At 45.9% G+C, this 19411-nt stretch overlaps 1 protein-coding gene across 2 annotated transcripts in view; it reads left to right on the plus strand.

The window, feature by feature from the left end:
• Positions 1–713: 713 nt before the first annotated feature.
• Positions 714–19411, plus strand: part of ZNF704 (zinc finger protein 704) — a gene marked incomplete at its 5' end in the record, with an annotated part of 112449 nt that continues 93751 nt past the window's right edge. The window contains one exon of one of the 2 annotated variants that reach the window (XM_082312378.1): positions 714–995. In XM_082312378.1, the coding sequence (XP_082168504.1) occupies positions 714–995 (282 nt within the window). The remainder of the gene's footprint in view (positions 996–19411) is intronic. The other variant, XM_082312379.1, reaches the window with a different exon arrangement.

Genomic DNA, 19411 nt, shown 5'->3' on the forward strand with positions numbered 1-19411 from the left:
TCCCTGACCATCCTGGATAGTTTTCTCCACAGGCTGTAGATAGCTCTGCTTCAAATTTTCATCTCAAAAAGCCCCCAGTCTCTTCTCAGCCTTTTTCCCCAAAAGTTCCACAATTTTTCCATTTCTGTTTTTTGGGGAGAGGTGAGATAATTTTACTTCACCCAGGCCCGAGACACCGGGCAGCCTGACCCGCCGGCGAGGCTGCCGGGCACGCCGGGCCCTCCTGCCGCTTCAGCAGAGCGGCCGCCGGCAGGCCCGGCCCGCCGCCCCGCTCCGCGGGGAGCCCCGCCGGCGGCCGCGGGCGGAGGCGGCGCGGCCCCGCGCAGCGCCTGGCGGAGCCGCGCTCGGCGGGAATCCAGTCCGGGTTTTGGTGCCGGGGACCGGCGGCGGCGAGGAAGGGCGAGCGGAGCGGACCCCGCGCCGCGCCCGACAGCCGGGCCGGGCCGGGCCGGGCGGGCAGGCCGCCGCCGCCGGAGGGGGGGGAGGAGGAGGAGGGCGGCGGGAGCAGGTGGGCGAGCGGCGGCGCGGCCGCGCCCGCGGGCCCCCATGGCCGCGGCGCGCCCGCCGCACACACCCACCGCCGCCCCCCGGTGAGCGCCGCCGCCGCCCCTTGGGCTCGGCGCTGCCGCTGCCCGCAGCCGGGGCTGAGCGCGGCGGGAGGCGGGCCGGGCCGGGCCGGGCCGGGCCGAGCCGGGCCGGCGGGCGGAGGCACCATGCAGGCGCGGCGCTTGGCCAAGCGCTCCAGCATGGGCAGCCGGCGGCTGAGCGCGGGGCCGGCGGCCGCGCAGGCGGACGGGGTCCGGCCCCCCAAGCCCGAGAGCGCCTGGAGGCCGCCCCGGCGGGAGGGCTCCGCCGCGGCGCTGGAGGAGGAGGACGAAGACGAGGATGTGGTGGTGGAGGTGGAGGAAGAAGAGGAGGAGGAGGAGGGCGGCCTGGGGAGCCCCCCGCCGGCGCTGACCGGCCACGGCAAGGGCCCCCTCCGGGGCAGCCTGAAGGTGCGTCCCGGGAGGGCGAGGGCGGGAGCGGGGCGGTGGCGGCAGCCGCCCGGCCCGGCCCGGCTCGGTGCCGGCGGAGGGGCCCGGGCGGGGGTGCCGGGCCGGCGGGGCGGGGCGGGCCGGGCCGGACGGTGCCCCGAGCCGGGCCGGGCCGGGCCGGGGGAGCGGTGGGGGCGGCCGCTGTGCCCCGCCCCGGCCGGGCGGCCTGCGGGTGCCGGCGGGGCTGGGAGCGGGCTGGCGGCCGGCGGGGGCGGCCGGGGTGCTGCGGGGCGGCCGGGCCCGCGCGGAACCCGTCCCCGAGGAAGCGGGTGCCCGCGGCGGCCCGCCGGGAGGGCGGCGGCCGGCCGGCTCGGGGGCTCGGCGGCGGCCGGCTCAAAGGGGGCGTGGGCGGGGAGCCGCCGGTGTCCGGAGCAGTTTGAGTGTTGGGAATAAGGACTGTGCTGGGAAACGTGCGCGGCTGCCGCGGGTGGCGAAGGGTGTTGAAGGCGGCCGTTTGCACGGAGGGTGTTTGGAGAGCGGAGTGGTGCCCGCGGGGGGTGCGGGTGAGACGGTGCTGGCTCCCGCGAAGGGGGCCGTGGGGAGGGGACCTGGGTGGGCGACTTGCGAAAAGTTTCTGGATGCAGCAAAACCCGACTGAAACCCCGTCAAAGTGTGCTCGGGCAGCCCGCTGAACTTGGTGCGTTTTGGAGCAACCTGCTGAACGCTCGCAGGCTGAGATCCTGCAGACCTGGGCTTAATTATTTCATCATGAGGGTTTTCTGCAATTATTTTTCTCTTGGGATAACCCGGATAGTAGGGTTAAGTCTGTGTGTAGGTCTGTGGAGGATTCATGTGATAAGCGTGCACTGGTTGTGGAAAATAAATGTGTATTAAAGTTTAAATGGTATCCATTTGGATTGAATTTTTTTTTTTTTTTAATCTAGATAATGATTCTTACTTAACAAGAGATCAACGTTGGCCTAGTCGTAGTGCCATATTACCACTGGGGTCTTCCTTGTATCCATAGAATTAAAAAAAAAGGAAACCGAAACAAAAAATAAAAAAATCCCTAAAGGAAAGCAGCAGCAGAAATACAAGTTATCCCCATATTGCTGCAGAGCAAGTTTGATATAGCAGTGACAGGATAAATCTGACGCAGTTGGGTCACTGGGCCCTGTCCTTGTAGCTGTTCAGGGAGTCTGTCAAAGGCCAGGAGATGTGGTTATGGTCTGGCTGGGTCAGACCGTCCCCTCTACTGAGGCCTGACAGGCTGGGATAATTTTCTTGCTACAAAACCTGTTGACACTTGACTGGTAGCCTAAAGATGAAGGGCACCGTAATGGGCCTCTGGTCCCATCAGTCTTCCCATCGCACCGAAGCTCCAAGTGGTAGAGGAGGCTCAGATAAACTGCCCCTGTGTACCTGATAGGTAAAAAGTGTGAAAGTCTCAAATGGAGCACAATAATCTGAAATATCAGCTGGATTACATAGGTATAACCTGCATATAATGTGGGTTATCGGAGCATACTGTTCTCTTTGTCAGCTTTCAGCACGTTTTCAAGTAGTAGGTCTGTTAATATGAATCAAGGTCGCTGGTATTTCTCTCTTGCATTTAAGACCATATGTGCATATAAGAACATTGTGCTCGCATGTATTTCCTTACCTGGAAAGTAAATCTGCCTCATAGGTGAGATGAGTGGAGTAATGTGTATTAGGCTACTTCCAGTAATAAACTCTCAAGTCATCTGCAGCTCTGTAGTTCAGTAACCAGGTGCAGGTATTTACTGACTTTGGAAGAATATTTCTAACCGTCACGACCCGACTCATTTTTGCTTTCAGTATTTGTACTTTAAGTACCATAAACTAGGAAAACTATTATAATTTAACATTTTAAAGAAGCAGTCTTTGCTTTCTGTATATTTCTTTAGGGACTGATATGTCGGTGTACCTAAAGCTTAATCTAAGGATTCTTCCAAGTAATTTTAAAGCCACAGATTAAAAGTGAGAAAAGTGGGCATGAAATGAATGCAGAGGACCGACTGCAAACCTGCACAGGGTAGTAGGGCTGGCACACTCCGGCTGTGGTTTGTCAAATGGGATTCCTGCTAAACAGAGAACTGGCATGGGATCAGCAGCGTTTGACTCCCGGACCTGGCCTTCCGAGTTGGGGTCCGGGAGCAAAGGGAAGTGAAGGGGTGTCCACTGCTGAGACAGGGCATAAACTGTTGCAGCGTCCAATATCCTTCAGAACAAGAGATGTCCTGAAGGGCTTCAGAATTTAATCAGACTTGAAAGCAAAGAGGTCTGGATGCTGGTTTTGCGGAATACACTATCCAGATAATGCAATTAAAAAGCAGCACGCAATGTTACGGTGTGCGGTGTACATACGGATGGCACACACGTACGCTTGATGTCTGTGCCCTTGGGTGGAATGGCATTTTCAAGCTAGAGGTTTCATGGGCTCTTCACAAAGTCACTTCCGTGGAGTGGCTGTGATACATGGATGAATGCATCATAGGGTCTGCCATGGAAACAGTATTTTTAAAAAGTGCGTGAGAATTTGGTCCACTAGTCAAGATGAAGAAAGTACCTGCACCGTCAGGTCTCACAGCTGTGTTGTCTCCACCAGAAAGAAACCCACTGTGTGGCTGCACCGCTGGTGGTTTGTTTCTGACCCCCACTCTTAAGCATGGGGGTAGAGAGACGGGAAGAAGTAACTTTATAAAGACAAATCTTATTTCTCCAATTTCTAATGTCTTGTAAGGAGAGAACAGATATCACAAAAAAGAGAGTGAGAGAGACTGTTGGTTATGGGGAAGATACAAAAATTGTTTCTTATATTGCCGTAGCCGCATAGATGTCCAAGTGGAGGACACTGGAGAACACTTTTGTTGCTCTCTTTTCTCCCTGCTATTCTAACACAATGCTGGAAGAGGCATGAGTGTGCTGTACGTCGCTGATGGGTAATGGCAGGGTAGCCAGAAAGACTCTGAGAGCCAGTAAAGCCTTGTTGAGAAGTGCTGGGATTTCTTGTTTTGTCAGAACTAGTACATTAATCTCTATAGGAAAACAAATAACACCAAGGTGCTGATTTTACAGACTCATTTTGCATGTGAAACTCTTTCTTTCTAACCCACGCTTGCTGCTTTGGCTGCATCTGGACTTCCAGCCATTTGAAATTAGATGAAAAAGAATAAATAGCATAATTACCAGTACTTTGTCTTGCAGCGTGGATTAATTTGCAGTCCTCTTTATTTCATCTTTTGTATGGAGCTTGGTTCAGATACCACAAGCAGCCACGTTAGTACCGCACTGGGGTTAATCCACTCCATGGAAACTGCTGTCGAAGTAGGGTCCATCAGCGGTCTGTGATGCTGAGTTTATCTGGTACTCAGTGAGCAAGCCTCCCTGCAAGTTGCAGAGCTATGCTAATTTGCCTGTAAACCACTAAAGCACTGTGATTGGGCTGGTAACGAACATGGGCTTGTGATAACTTGCCAACATGGTGCAATGTTTTCTCTGCTGTTATAGATAGTAAAGAGGTTAGTGCTTTCTTCTGTTTAGCCCAGTTGAGCTGCCACTTCGTCTCCAGCCTGTTTTCTGTCCCCAGGCTCAGAATATGCACACAGGACATTTCTAACCCAGCTGAGTATGGGGGCTGCTCCTGTTCCTCAAGCATTATGTTTCCGTGGTCTCTGCCCTTTACCTTACCATAAGCACCCATGGAATTATCCATTCCAGATATTGGCTTGTGTGTGAGCACTTCTTGATAGTTCAGAAGGATGTATTTCCCACAAACGGATTTGTTCCTGCAAATATGCAGCTCCCAAAATCATGGGAAACGAGCAGATGAAGAGTCTGAAAACTAAAGGCCCAGAGGGCTGTGCTGTGACACAGGCAGAATATGATAGCCCAAGCTGTGTAAGCAAGACTTCAGCTTCATGCATGTTGGGCTCAGTTTTGCCCACCTTGCAAAGTGGAATTTGCAACAAGTGCAAAGTCCAGAGCACATGCAAGTCTGTGCCAGAGGTTTCAGAGCGGGGATGGCAGATATTGGTAGGAGTCTAGGTTAATCCAGGAAAACGTATGCTTTTGGACATGCTTTTTATGGTTTGTTTTGTTTTGGGTTGGTGTTTTGCCTTTTTTTTTTTTTTTAAAGATAGAGACATCTGTGTGATACATGGGATGTAGAAGAATCTTCAGAGTTTGTCTGGAAGAAACCAGTTGCCTGTTACTTACGTGTGTTGTTCGGCTGGGTTGAGTTCTCTCTCTGCTCCTTTTCTCTGCATTCTTTCTAAGGCCAGGCGTGAATTCGTTGTCATCCTTTAAATCAAACTTTCAGCATCAGCTTTGCTGTTTGAATGGACTATAGGCAAAACATCTTGGGCAAAACAAACTTTTTTTTTTTTTGCTTGATTAGGAAAGTGCTATTTAATTTACCTTTCATATGTGTGTGCAAATACATTTTAACAGGCAGTTTGCAAAATGCAGACTTCAAATACCAGATTCGCTTAGTGGTAGAGAGATCTCTAAGACACATTAGGAACTTGCATGCTAACCTAAGAGTAAACTGAAATGTTCCCTCTCAGACTAATAATGATAAAGATATTTTTATAAATACTACTAGCTATTAGAACACCAGAACTCGTGTTCTGGTCTTGGAGCAGGATTCTGTTAGGTTAGGCTGTGTACAAATTCAGAACAAGCATGATCCTCTCTGCCCTCATCTGCGAAGTTGAAGAGTAACACGAGATAATGGATGGATACTGATGGACTGTGGGGAACAACTAAAGGGTGAGACAGGAGAGGCAGATAAACACCAGCAGCTTAGCCATATTTTTGTAAGTAGATAAGCTTAATTGATTTTTAAGTTTCAAACTTCTTTCAGTTTCTTATAGTCCTTGAGTGAAAACCTGGCTAGTGAAGTTGGTGTGGAAACTGCATGGGTAGACTTGGGATTTTTTTTCTTCCGTATTAAAAATAAAAGAAGTTTATATGTGGTATGGATTACTGGAGGCAGAGCTGGAGGTAGTGAGTTTGTAAGATGGTATTTTTTCTTCACTCTCCCATAATAAAGAATGAATGGGAGTAATTCGCTGAGGATTTTTGATGTAATTTTGTTGTTGTTTGCTGGACACAGACCAAGCATCACCACTTTGCCCTTAAAAGGAATTGTATTAGAAAGCTGTAACTATGTGAGAATAAAGAGGTACAGTGGAGGCACTAATAGTTTTGATCCTTATTTGCTAGACTGTTTTCAGTCTAGAATGAGTTTAGTTGAGAACGATCAGTTGGCTGCCTTCAGGTATGCGGTATGTACCGGTGGATAGAGATGTGCTGCTCCCTGTTTGTCACGGAATCACAGAACAGCTGAGGTTGGAAGGGACCTCTGGAGGTCATCAGGTCCAACCCCCCTGCTCCAGCAGGGACACCTAGAGCTGGTTGCCCGGGACCATGTCCAGACAGCTCTTGAATATCTCCAAGGATGGAGACTCCTGGGCAACCTGTGCCAGTGCTCGGTCACCCTCACACTGAAAAAGTCTTTCCTGATGTTCAGAGGGAACCTCTCATGTTTCAGTTTGTATCCATTGCCTCTGGTCCAGTCACTGGGCACCACTGAGAAGAGCCTGGCTCTGTCCTCTTTGCACCCTCCCTTCGGGTATTTCTACACATTTTTAAGATGCTCTCTGAGCCTTCTCTTCTCCAGGCTGAACAGTCCCAGCTCTCTCAGCCTTTCCCCATAGGAGAGATACTCCAGTCCCTTAATCATGCTGGTGGCCCTTTGCTGGACTCTCTCCAGTATGCCCACGTCTCTCCTGTACTGGGGATCCCAGAACTGGACCCAGCACTGCAGGTGTGGCCTCACCAGTGCTGAGCAGAGAGGCAGGATCACCTCCCTCCACCTGCTGGCAATACCTTGTCTAGTGCAGCCCAGGACACCATTCACTTTTGTTGCCACAAGTGCAACTTGCTGGCTCATGTTCAACTCGGTGTCCATCAGGACCCTCTTCCCAGCTGGGCAGCCCCCAGCATGTACGGGTGCCTGGGGTTGTTCCTCCCCAGGTGCAGGACTTCACATTTTCCCTTGGTGAACTTCATGAGGTTCCTGTCAGCCCATTTCTCCAGTCCGTCCAGGTCCCTTTGGATGGCAGCATGACTGTCTGGTGTATCAACCGCTCCTCCCAGTTTTGTGTCATCTGCAAACTTGGTGAGGATGCACTCTGCCCTGTCAGCCAGATCAATAATGAAGATCTCGAATAGGACTGGATCCAGTATTGACCCCTGGGGTACACCACCATTTACTGGCCTCCAACTAGGCTTTGTGCCGCTGATCAACACCTTCTGGGCCCATCCGTTCAGCCAGTTTCCAACCTACCTCACTGCCTGTTCGTTCAGCCCATACGTCAACAACTTGTCTGTGAGAATGTTATGGGAGATGGCATCAAAAGCCTTCCTGAAGTCTAGATAGACAATATCCGCTGCTCTCCCCTCATCTACCAGGCCAGTCATTTTGTCCTGTTCATCAGGCTGGCCAAGCATGACTTCCCCTTGGTGAAGCCATGCTGACTCACGATGATTTTCTTGTCCTTCATATGCCTGGAAATGGTTTCCAGGATTAGCTGCTCCATCATGTTCCTGGGAATTGAGGTGAGGCTGACCAGCCTGTAGTTCCCTGGGTCCTCCTTTTTGAAGATAGAAGTGACATTTTTTTGCATCTGAAAACAAAGTATTGAGAAAGTGCTTTTCATGGTCTGGTAGTTAACATTTGTAATGTGTCCTATGACAAGTGCGGATGCACGAACCATCTGTGCCTTTCCTGACCCCGTGGTCTTCCAGCCTTGCTTCTGACCCAAGGTCACAGAGAAGCCTAACAGTTCTGTAGATCAGCTTTGAGCCCTTAAGTCCTACTCTGTGTTTTCCTAGCTGCTAGATTAGAAATTCCAGTGATATGAGAGCACCAGAGAGATCTTAGCAGACTGTGGGATAAATCTGTGCCTCAAAGTGTGCCACTTGGCCGTCTCAAAGATGGGAGCTTTGCTGCTTGGGCAGTAGGGAGCATGCTGCTCTTGGCTGGTGTCTGCTCTGTAAATACTGCTGTGGATTGAGCAATGATGCTTCTTCCCCGCCCCCGCGCCGAATGAGAGTGCCCATTGGCTTTGTAATACTTTCAAGTGATTTACTGAATTGCTTATTTCTAAAAATAGTGAGCAGCTTGACCATTCCTGCAGCTTGAGGCCAGCCCAAAGACTACAGAAGGACGGTAGGCTAAGAGAGAAGTTCTTGTTAGTGTTTTTGTTTATTTGCGAAAATTGAACAGGAAATATAAGGTGAATAAAAAGAGCATTCATTAGCTCCTGTGGTGTTCAGCTTCAATCTCACGAACTTGTGTTGATGTTTTTCTGTAGCATGTTGCTGAACAGAGCACATAGGAATTTAATGTTATTGCTGTTGCTGAACAATCTGTGATGGGATCACTTTCACCACTCTGGCACCTTGCCAAACTTTCCAGTCCCAAACGATGATTGCAGTGACATTTGTCTCATTGTATTAAAAAGTACATGTGTGGGTGGTATTTGTTGTTTGACAACAAAACTAATGAAGACAGGAAGCTGAACAACTTCTGTTGCTTGAACTTTGGATAAAAATACAGATCTTTTTATTGGTGTTTTTGCAAAACATAAAGAATCAAATTTCCATAAAATCCTGACCCAGCTGAAGTTGATGGAAAAGTCCTCCTATTTAAGCAGATTTGGGATTTCAGCCCAGTTACGTAACCACAAGGGTGAATCCATCAGTCTCTTAAAACCTTTCCGCAACGGTCCTAATAATTTTTAAGTATTGCTTCAGACTATAGAAGACCATTATGATCACTGGACACAGAATCAGAGGGAAGGTAAAATGCCTCAACGATTAGATACTGAAGTGTGAAATTATATAGCTCATCCTTTTACCATCTTTAATGTATTTTTTTAACACAGTGGATAAAAGGTTGCTTGAACTTTAGATGGGCAGTGCAATTATGACGAGCAGTCGTAAGACTGGATGGTTACTTAAATTTTTTTTTTCTGCTTCAGCAGATAAAGTGGCTAATGCACACATTATACTGACAGAAAGAACAAATTGTACAATCACCTTCTATAAACTGGACTTTGTAAAGTTGGCGAGCTAAACATTGGAGCCATCCCGATCTTTTATGTATATGTGCATATCCCTTTGAAATGGCAGAAAGAACTCTCTTTGGATCAAAAATGCTTTTGACCTCATATATCTCAACAAATATTTTTTTTTAATGTAATTGTGACAAATGAAAGTACTGCCAAAGGAACAAAATCTGATTTTTCTACTTTAAAATACTTCTAAAGAGAAGACTGTGACGCATTTCTTGCTGCTTTTAGGTCTCAGTTAGTGGTGGCTCTTCTGTACCTCGTGGTTCATAAGGCCGTGGAAAGTGGTCCTCGTCTGGCTTACAGAGCTATATGGAAAAAGCAGAAAAATGAATAAGGGTGAACTGGTGGTTGCTAAGGATTTACAGTGATATTTTACTGCAACATGCGTGGCCACCACTGTTCTAGACAATTGTGCTTACTTTCTCAGGGCAGGAGAGAAGAGGTTGGTCTTGCAGGTGTTTCTCTTTCCATGCTGGTAGGTCCCTCGGCTGGAGCAGCAGCCTTTGCAGCGCAGCATGCTTTGTGCCCAGGCACTGGGCAAAACCAGACGGTGTTTGTGGAGCCATGGTGACGTGATTTAATGTTTCATCAGTTCCAAAAAAGGCCAAAGTGTTCCCCTCTCCATCCTTCCTCCAGCTCCCAGCCATGCACTAGCTACCTTGGGCTTGGGCCAGAATTTGTTGTGTGCTTTTGTGGGCTACTGAAACAGCAAGAAGCATGCAGCTGAGAGTCTGTAGAGTCTGTAACCTCAATAAGTTAAGGTGACTCAGGGAAGGGCTTGTCAAGCATCTTGACAGTGCTGAGGAAAAGATGGGTTATTGCAGCTAGGGCATGCATAGGGAGGAAGAGGAAGGTGAGAAAGGGAGCAAGCCTTCCTCCTTTGGAGGACAGCAGCCATTTGACTGGTTGGGCTGTGCTTGACTTTGGGCTTGATTGTTCTTCAGGTTCTTTATGAAGGCTCTTCTGCCATGAGACATCATTGCATTCCTCTAGTAGTTTGATAGAGGGCTGCTTTCTGGAGTGGCTGAGGAAGAGGTCACGTTTGGCCTCTGCAGGTTTCTACTAGTGTTATGCCATTGATTCCAGGGATAATGAGATGAAACTCTGTGATACTACTTATCTGCATAGTCAGACCCAAAAATAAACTCCTTTTTTGGCACCTCTCCCACTCTGAACAGGAAAACTGCTAGATGTTTTTGTCTGGAGCTGAACATAGATTCGGGAGAATCTCTTAAACTGGGGGCAGCGCTCCTTGCTTGTTCATCTCCTCTGAAGGACCATGCTTTCTACTTCCAGGCTCCAGATCAGTTAAGGATGTACGCTTAATTCTGATCTTGTAATATCTCCTTCAGGCTCTCCAGGCAGCAAAGACAGTAGATACTTTCCCACTGGCTTCTAGGACCCTCTTTGCATCTCTTACAAGTAGGAAAAATCACCATTTCAGAGAAAATAGGTGTTCATAGGCATACCATAGAAAATACCCTGATGTGAGGTTTCAGACCTTCAGCCAGTGCAGTAAGAACACGTGATTTAATGGTGCTCATTAATTACAGCTTGTAATTACAACCAGTAAAAAGTTTGTTTGAACTTCCCTGCTACCCCTCATTAACACAGTTGTTTTTATCTCCAATTCCATTTTTTTTAAACTTTCTCAGAGGTGACCAGCAAGACCCAGGTGTATCCTCCTCTTCTGTCCTTCAGTGCTCCTCGGCCAGCCCAGGGCACACGTTTCCAGTCTCTCTCCTGTCCTGTGCGTGGCCACAGCCTGCCCCGGCGGCACCAGGCACTGCTCACGCTGCTTTAGCCGCAGGAGAGGCGAGGGGAACCTACTGCCTGGCAGACACCCTTCCCGCTTGAACAGCCAGGCACGTAGGTTGCTGCGAGAAAATGTGGTAATGGGTTTAGTTCATTTTGAACTCGCTGTTTGTGAAACCAGTAATTGGGAAGGCAATTATGGCTGCCCATTCCTCTTCAGCCAAGTCCTCTTCAGCCTGGTGGAGTACCTGAGCACTCAATGGTGAGTGTGTTCAGCAAAGCTTGCAGTGCAGCAACAGGATAGCTAAATGAAAAATGAACCTGTTTTTTGCAACTATGATCCTCCACTTTCCTTCTGTTTAAGGCTTTCCAAGCTATCTTCTTAATTTTTAGATGTTTACAGGCATTGTGTTTCTAAGGCCCTTATTTTATTTAAGAAAAGGAAAAGAGGGCTGAAAGACGTCTGCTGAGATCCTTCCAGAGACGCCATGACCGGGGGCCGCCGTCCAGTTGAACCCAGCTAGCCGGGTTTGCAGAGCGGTGACTGCAAGGCATCCGCTTCTGTGCACAGCATGTCCAGAATACAGAGCACGGAGTTATTTCTTTAAGACTTGAACATGACAAGCAAATTTTGAAGATGCACGCATTCAATAATTAATATTTGGTAATTGTTACTAATTGGTGTCTGATGATCTTAGAAGTCATGTCATGTACTTTTCTGTAAGGCACTTACTATGGCTGCATGTAAGATGGGAAAGGAAGCTGCCATACTTTCACATCTTCATCCCTTTGTTCCTGTGGTGGAGAAAAAAAGGCTCAAATATAGAATCATAGAATTGTTTCGGTTGGAAAAGACCTTTAAGATCATCAAGTCCAACTGTTAACCTAGCGCTGCCAAGTCCACCACTAAACCATGTCCCTAAGCACTGTATCTACTGTATCTTTTAAATACCTCCAGGGATCATATCTCTGAATCATTTTTGTTTAGACCTGAAAATGGTGTATGGGAAGGGCCGTGGATTCCCAGTGTTCATCACTGTCTCCCCCTGTAATCTTAGTAATGCCTCTCTGTCCAGTTTTAATAACATCTGTGCCTCTTGTGCCAGTTAGTGCAGAATTTCACATGTCACAAGTTGGCCGTTCTTTTATTTGGAGTACAACAGGTACTTGGATGGGTACTGAATTTCAAATGTGGGAGTGGAAGTTTCTGTCATTCATCTGGATAGATGCTGTATAATTCAGAATTGTTGGGGTACACGGTTTTTGTAGATGAGTTATATTTAGCCAGATAAGCGCTGACATACACGTGATGATCAAAGGATAGAAACTTCTTGCTGACTCCAGTTTTTGCTGCCTAACACCATATTGTGAATCCAGGCAACATAAATGTTTAGATTTGTATTTTAATATCTAGAAAATATATTCTAGGGATGGTTTTGTATATTCAGTCAAATGGTGAACATAGGGACTTTGTCCCAGCCTGGTTGAAAATGAATACTACATTACTATACATTAATGCATACTATATGTTGTAAAGAACACTTACAGTGACCTTAAAATGCATTATCTTCCGTATTGTTAGAGAGCAGCAGTTTACAAATGCTTAGAGTGATTAGATTGACATGGTTTATGTGTAATGAGCAACCGCTGGTGAAGCAAGTAATTAAATGCAAAGTATACTTGAAAATGTAATAACACATTGAAATTCAGGGCAGATTATTTCCAAGCATCATTACGAGAATCTGTCTTACTTCTTTGTATTCCAGTATGAATAGAGGTTTCTGGTGAAATGGAAATTCAATGCATTCTTTCCTTCCAGTGAGGACACCGTTTTGGGATGGCAAAAATTAGAGCCTTTTTACATAAAAAAAACACTGTTACTCGAACTTGAACTGGAAATACTGTACGAAGTAGTACGAATAAACCAAAACCTTTGTCCCTCCAGGGATTTAATTTAAATATTTTTTACTTGCATGATGTTATCTTGGTAATAAGTTTGGTGTTTCTCATTGCTGCTTGTTGTATTTTGCTGTGAACTTTACTCCTGCTTTCTTTCTTGTTCACAAAAGTGGCTTATCGCTGTCCCTAGAGCATAGCCTAGCTGTTCAGGCTGGCCTGAAGAGAGTATTGCAGTTATTGAGCTCTTGTTTTGGCTGAGCTTTTAAAATGTGTATCAGATTAAGTACATACATGTCATTATTGTTTTCCATTAATAAGCTAGGCTGAAATATATTGATGCCTTCTTTCGCTTCCCCCATTGAGCTGCATATTTGTTCTGTAGTGGATCAAAAATGTTGCTAAAGCCTCGTTTAAAAAAAAAAAAAAAAACCAAACCTGTGACTTTTGTTTTCTTACCAGATGGAAGTTTTATTGGCAGTCCCTAACACTTAGCATGCTTACATGTATTTCAGAAAACGGAAAGAGATGGTCACAAAGTCAGAATTTTAAAAATTGTTTATAAAAAACAAGAAAGTTATACGGCAGGTTGGCTGGTGCTAAACCGTCTTGCAGCTATTGGTGTTTTTTTAATTGGTGTTTAATCAAAAGAGTTTTTTGATGGAATTAGACCAACTGATTACATAGTGAATCAGATGGAAATCAAAAATCCTCGTCCTGAGCTGTCTTCCTTAACAGGTACATAGTGTTAATATTGTACATAGGCCTAGGACTCACAATTAAGTTAAAATTATTTATCTGTTGACAATGCAAATTTATCCAGAACTGGAGCAGCGTGTTGGGTGACTGCTGTTGGGGTGGGGGTTTTTTCTACGCCTGTTCCCCCCCTCTTGCCTCCTCCTAGTCTGGAAAGCGGCCAGCGTGGCTTGTGAGGGATCCTGTTGGGTTTGGAATGAAACGGCGCCGGGGTTGAGTCCAGTTACGGTGCCCTGTAGCTGAAGTAAAGGAAGTGTAGCTTTACGGGATGGGGGAGAAAAGGAAGTTTGTACAAAAATGGAAACATGGCAATGGCAATTATTAAGATAAGGTGTTATTTTTAAGCAGCTAGTTCCCCAAAGCATATTCCCACTAGTGTGTTATTTTTTTATAGGGAGTTTTGGATGCAGTCAACTTTTGTACAGATACTTCCCTCCACCCTCGTAAAATATTTTTAGTGTTTTTTAGAGGTACTTTCATTGCTATTGTTGTAAAATGAGCTCTTTTATCTGCATGAACAAAACATAATGGCACAAAATAGGCCATAGTTGCAAGATTATTTAATATACCCAGGCCTCTAGGATTCAAACTGTGCACAGAGGGGTCTTTTGCAGGCATCTAAGCCCCTCCAAAATCCCAGTAGACAAGGTGAGGAGAAATAGGAGTTAGCCGGTGTCCCCCAGAAGATCAGGGGAGCCCGCTGGGCTCTCACTGCCGTCCTGCTGCCTGGCAGCGTGACACAAGCCTCGCTTTGCTGAGCCTCTGTTTGCTGGCCTGCTTCTTGGCAGGCAGATGCAGTCACATGTGTGGCCAGATCTTCTGCAGCTGGCGTAAATCGGCGTAGCTCCGTTGAAGATGCTAGATTGAGTGACAGGGCGGGAGGCAGTGCCGCTTGGGTGAGCGATGCTCTGCGCTGGGCAGCTGCCTTCTCCTTGTGCGCTTCCATCACATCCAGTGCCCGCTGCCCGACTCCTCACTGGTAAATCAGCCCCTGAATTGTTTATAAAACTGTCAGCAAAGTAGGCATGGTATGTGGCATGGCAATTCTTTTAGTGTTTTTTTCTGTTGCCATCTGTCTGTGTAGACCGTTACAAAGGCTGTTAAAAATGAGGTCTGTGCTCCTGGTGTGCCCACCTGGATCTACAGGTGCTGCACAAAAAACCCAGGAAATTTGAAAGAACATAGGTGGGAGTCAGTTTTTACATTTGAAGGCATATTTCTATACATTTGGGTCACATACAGGTAAATAAAGCTAATATTCTTGGGAGTTTAATATTTTCCATTGTACGGGAAACACAGACATCTTAATGCCTTTTAAATGCTAGCAAACCATTTGAAAATAAATAACTTCAGTTTTTAAGCAGCAATGCACCAGAAGCAAGGGCAGACGCTAAAGCCCAATCAGGTTGTACTCAAGAGATGATATATATAGTCTGTCAAATGTAAGTCTCCGCATTTGCATATAAATATGGTAGGTCTACTTATTCTAGTGTTTGCTGATCCTTTGACTAGGCGGTTCAATACTTGAGCTGTCTGATCAATAATTTTTTTGCTGTTCAGGGCAAAATCCAAGCTGAAATTTAACTGAAATTGGAGAAGACTGAAGTTTGACTGCAACGTGAGCATCTTATCAGGATGTGCTTTTGGACACAACAAAAATTGACTGCAGATAAGTCAAGGCATAAGCTATTGAAAAATTGCAGTGTGCACATCCTCTGTAAAGAATAAAGAAAAATTTCTCTAAATTCCTCAAAATTCATGCCGATGTTGAGCATGCTTTAATTTGGGCAGGACTTCCATTGCAATGCATGGTCTTGACTGGGGCCTGTGGAGTTCAGGACTAGCAGCTTGGTTATGACAAGATACCACCAAATACAAGTTTCTATAGGAAGACTGAGATGGCTTTTGCAATGACAAATTATTAATATACTGCTGAAAATATTAATTGTGGTAATCATTTAGCTGTCACATGGAGTATTAAACTTCACCACTTAAATAATAATAATAATGAATCAAGCAAGAGCTTTAACTTAGAAGTAAAACACTCAACCTAAATATATACCATTGTCTTGACAACTTCAAAACAGAAACTAAAATGGTTTCCTTTTTTTGTTTAATAAAGCTTCTGCTTAGAAACCAAAGCAAGAAATGGCTTACGATTTTTGCAGGAAGATTACCAAACTCCGTGGTTGAAGTGGCACCTGTCTCGGTCTGCCAGAGTAGGGCTGCCACAGCACCGCGCTGCTGCGCTCGGCGAGCAAGCGTATCTCAAATTGAGCAAGGCAAAACCGCTCTGTGACCCAGCTCGTGCCTTTGAAAAAGTTCATGGAAACGGTTGTGCTATTAGGTGTTGAAAACTCAAGAGGAGAGTGAGCGGGAAGGCCAGTGCTTGCTGAGAAGCAGGGAAGGAGTAAAGCCGGATCAGACCCCAAGTGTGAGCTCCAGGGAGGAAGGTGCGGGTGATACTGAACTGTTGTTTCCAAGCAGCAACATATCAAAAGTTTCCCTTGCCCACCGGTGATGGGAGGGAAGTTGTCAAAGGCAGGTGAGGGTAACTGCAGACAAAAACAAAGCTAGTTTTTAAAATTTGCAGATGGTTTATAAATTCTGTTTCTGTGACTGAACTTCCAAGCAATGTCGGTTGCCTGAGGCCAGGTTGCAAAGGACTCAGTTGAGAGTAAGCTCAAGGTTGCTAATGGCTTAAGGGTGAAAATATGCAGTGAATTGCACAGAAAAACAGTTAGCCTATTATAAAATGGCTTGTATGAGTGATAATTAATCAAGTGTATGGAAAAAACTGTAAGTTTTTTATCAGCAGTTGATACTGGAGGCAGTAAGGTGGCAAATACGGAGGTACGATGACAAGAAAAGCCAGACCATTAGGGAACAACATAATCGTGGAGTTTGAGAACAACTAAGGAGAGAAAAATGCGAAGTATTGCAAATAAGCTGAAATAAATTGATGTTACGGTGTTAACACCTGGCTGTCTGCAAACAGGCTGCGTCTGCTTGGATTAGACCTTCCACAAAATTTTTGCTGAAACATGTTATGGACTTAGAGGACCACTACAGGCCTTAAAGCGGTTAAAAGAATATGAAGGATCTATGGGGGAAAAAAACCCAAACTTCCTGATAAGATATGACAGAACAGTTAACTTATTTGGAAAGATACGTCGGACATTGTCCGTGTTATCTCCGATCTGTGAGTGATGGTGAAGCAGAGCTTGAAAGCAGAGGGGTCCTGGTGGTTTATCAATGTGTTTGCCACGAAGCGAGGAATCTGATGAGTCAAGTGACTCCCCGCATCAACGGCTGCTTGTGTAGGTGGTCGGATTTCCAGCAAAAGACCCGCACCCTTCCAGATAGGGCAGGTGTCTCAAGTGGAAATGGCTCCTGTAGACATGGATGAATTAAAATAGAAAAACTGCTTGCGGAGCAGGAGGAAGCTACCGGAGAGTGGCCACCAAGAGAAACTCTTGGCTTTCTCTCAGGATCACCTGCTTTTTAAAGCAGAAAAGATTTTTTTATCTGCAGTTGCTCTCAAGGGAAAGTTTAGAAAAAGGTTAATGTTTCCAAACATCTGTTGAAAACTGAGGGAGAGGGTTAGTGTAAGCATTGGATTTGGCTATTTCTGGCCATTTAGACAAAGGACGTGAACTGCTTGGCAGCAGCTCTGCAATGTTCGGAGCGCTTGCTTCTGTGGTTTTTGTTGTTCCTCACTTCCATTTCTTTGCATGGGGCTGGCTATTAATTATGGTGCATTGACATATGAAAGCCAAACTGTTATTTGAATGTATTTGAACTGGGTTTGAATAATTTTGATATATACAAATAGACTATCTAGTATCACAGTACAAGTACTCTGCTTTTTACATTTTAGGGTTTATTTGTACAACTGTAGTCTGAGTCTGCAACCTTTTGTCGTCACTATTTAGGTCTGTAAAGAAAATTAATAATGTATGGCACAATATGTTTGCTGAAACTGAGGAAAATATTACAGTTCCATAAATAGAGGAATTTTTTTTTTCCTTTGATAAAATCATGGATTTATTAGGTTAAAAAAAAATTATCTTGATGAATACCATGTTCAGTCTGGCATTGGAGAGTAGGGAAGGAGGGAGGCTGCCCCTCTCCCATGCTCTCGGTGCTTTCTCCGCTAAGGGTTGCGCAGAGCAAGGAGGAAACTGCTGGGTCCTGCCTTGCGTGTGTGTGCACCAGCACCCTACCATGCACCGCCGGCGTAGCAGCTCGTGCTCTGCGCAGCACCGTCCTCTGCACCGGGGAAGGTGGAAATCCTGCGGGGGGAGGAAAAGGTATGTGGTCATGCAATGGAAGGCCGTATGGCAATGGAGGGGATGGAATTCAAGTCTTATTCGTACCTTCGATTGGCATTATAAAATTTCTAGGGGCTGGGTATTGGAACTTGGCTGTTTTCAGGCTTTTTTTTTTTGCTTTAGTGCATCACTTCTAAGCCAATTTTGATGAAAATTGAAGGCAACTCAGCATCTGTTAAGATCCTCAGACACTCAAAAAAGGGCTTACTGTAAATCTAGGAAGTTTTTTAAAAAATAATCATTAAATCAGAATTAAATTTGTGTTGTTTATATGTCTTCTCCTAATTCTGTGTGATCACATGCTGACTGTTTTGTCTTCCAGGCAGATTTTCTTGGTAATGTGTCATCTGTTTGTGTGTAAAGAAGTGTAAAATGACTAATTCTTTCTACTATTTACATTCATAAAGTAACAATTCTAGTTTTGTTCTTGAAGCAACTGCTAAAAGCCCTTCCGTGGAAACACTAGAATGAGACAGCTAAATCATTGGTCCTAAGTATTTATGCATTAGCGATGTTATATACTTTACCGAACAAAACAAAATTACCGTGGCAAGATTGTCTTTCCTGTGAACTTAAAATTGCTTGCACCATTTTTATACCTGCCAAGGTCTGAAAGCTATAAACAGGGAGATTTGTGGGGAGAGGAATGTATTTTTATGCATAAATATATACACATATACGTTGATTAATTGTTTTGGATGCTGAAAAGGAGAAGGAGCAAGGGGGAAGAGTTTACATAGGAATTTCAGCTTACTGGTGCTGTTACTATCTGGGGGTGGCACATCCTGGATTTCTCCACTGTAAAGATCAGCAATAATTCACAAGTATCTAAAATCCCAGTTTGCAAGTCCTAGAAGGTGTCTGGATTTCTCTGAGGTGGTGCATGTGGCTTTGTTTTGCTTGCTGGCAAGGTGGAGTGGCTTGGTCCTGCTGGCTTTCCATGCTCTTCACTGCAACTCTACTATAGTTCTCTTTATAAACACCAACACGTTGTGTTCCAGAGAGGTACCGTATTTGTTAAGATACCTATTTGCTTGGGAAATCTTTGCTTATGGGAAGCAGCAGACCTGAAGATCTGGGAAGCGCTGGCAGCCAAAGGGACAACCTGACACTGCTTCTGTGTGTGTCCATGCTCCTCACCGCTGGCCGTGGGTCATGGAGCTGGCCGGGCTCCTCACGGAGATCCTGCCGGCATCGCTTACTCCCCTTTGCCTTCTGGCAGCTGAGTTGGATTGGAGCAAATTATTTTTCTGCTCCTGGAGAAACCCTCATTTACAAATACAGCTGTTAAAGAATCCAGTAAGTGGCTGTCAGAGGCGCTTTAATTTCTTTGTTGCCTTTTATCTGGATAAATTCTGCCTTTTTTCCTGGAATTTTAGGAGGAGGGCGGCTAGCATTTCTTTTGCGTAGTTATGCAGCAACAGATGTGTGTACATTAAATATATGTTGTATATACTGTGGTTTCTGATATTCCCATTCAGATACCTTTTTGATTTAGCATTAAGAGGCAACTGATTGTTTTATCAAA

Source organism: Platalea leucorodia (genome assembly GCF_965183815.1).
Source record: "Platalea leucorodia genome assembly, chromosome: 1".
NCBI classification, from domain to species: Eukaryota; Metazoa; Chordata; class Aves; order Pelecaniformes; family Threskiornithidae; genus Platalea; species Platalea leucorodia.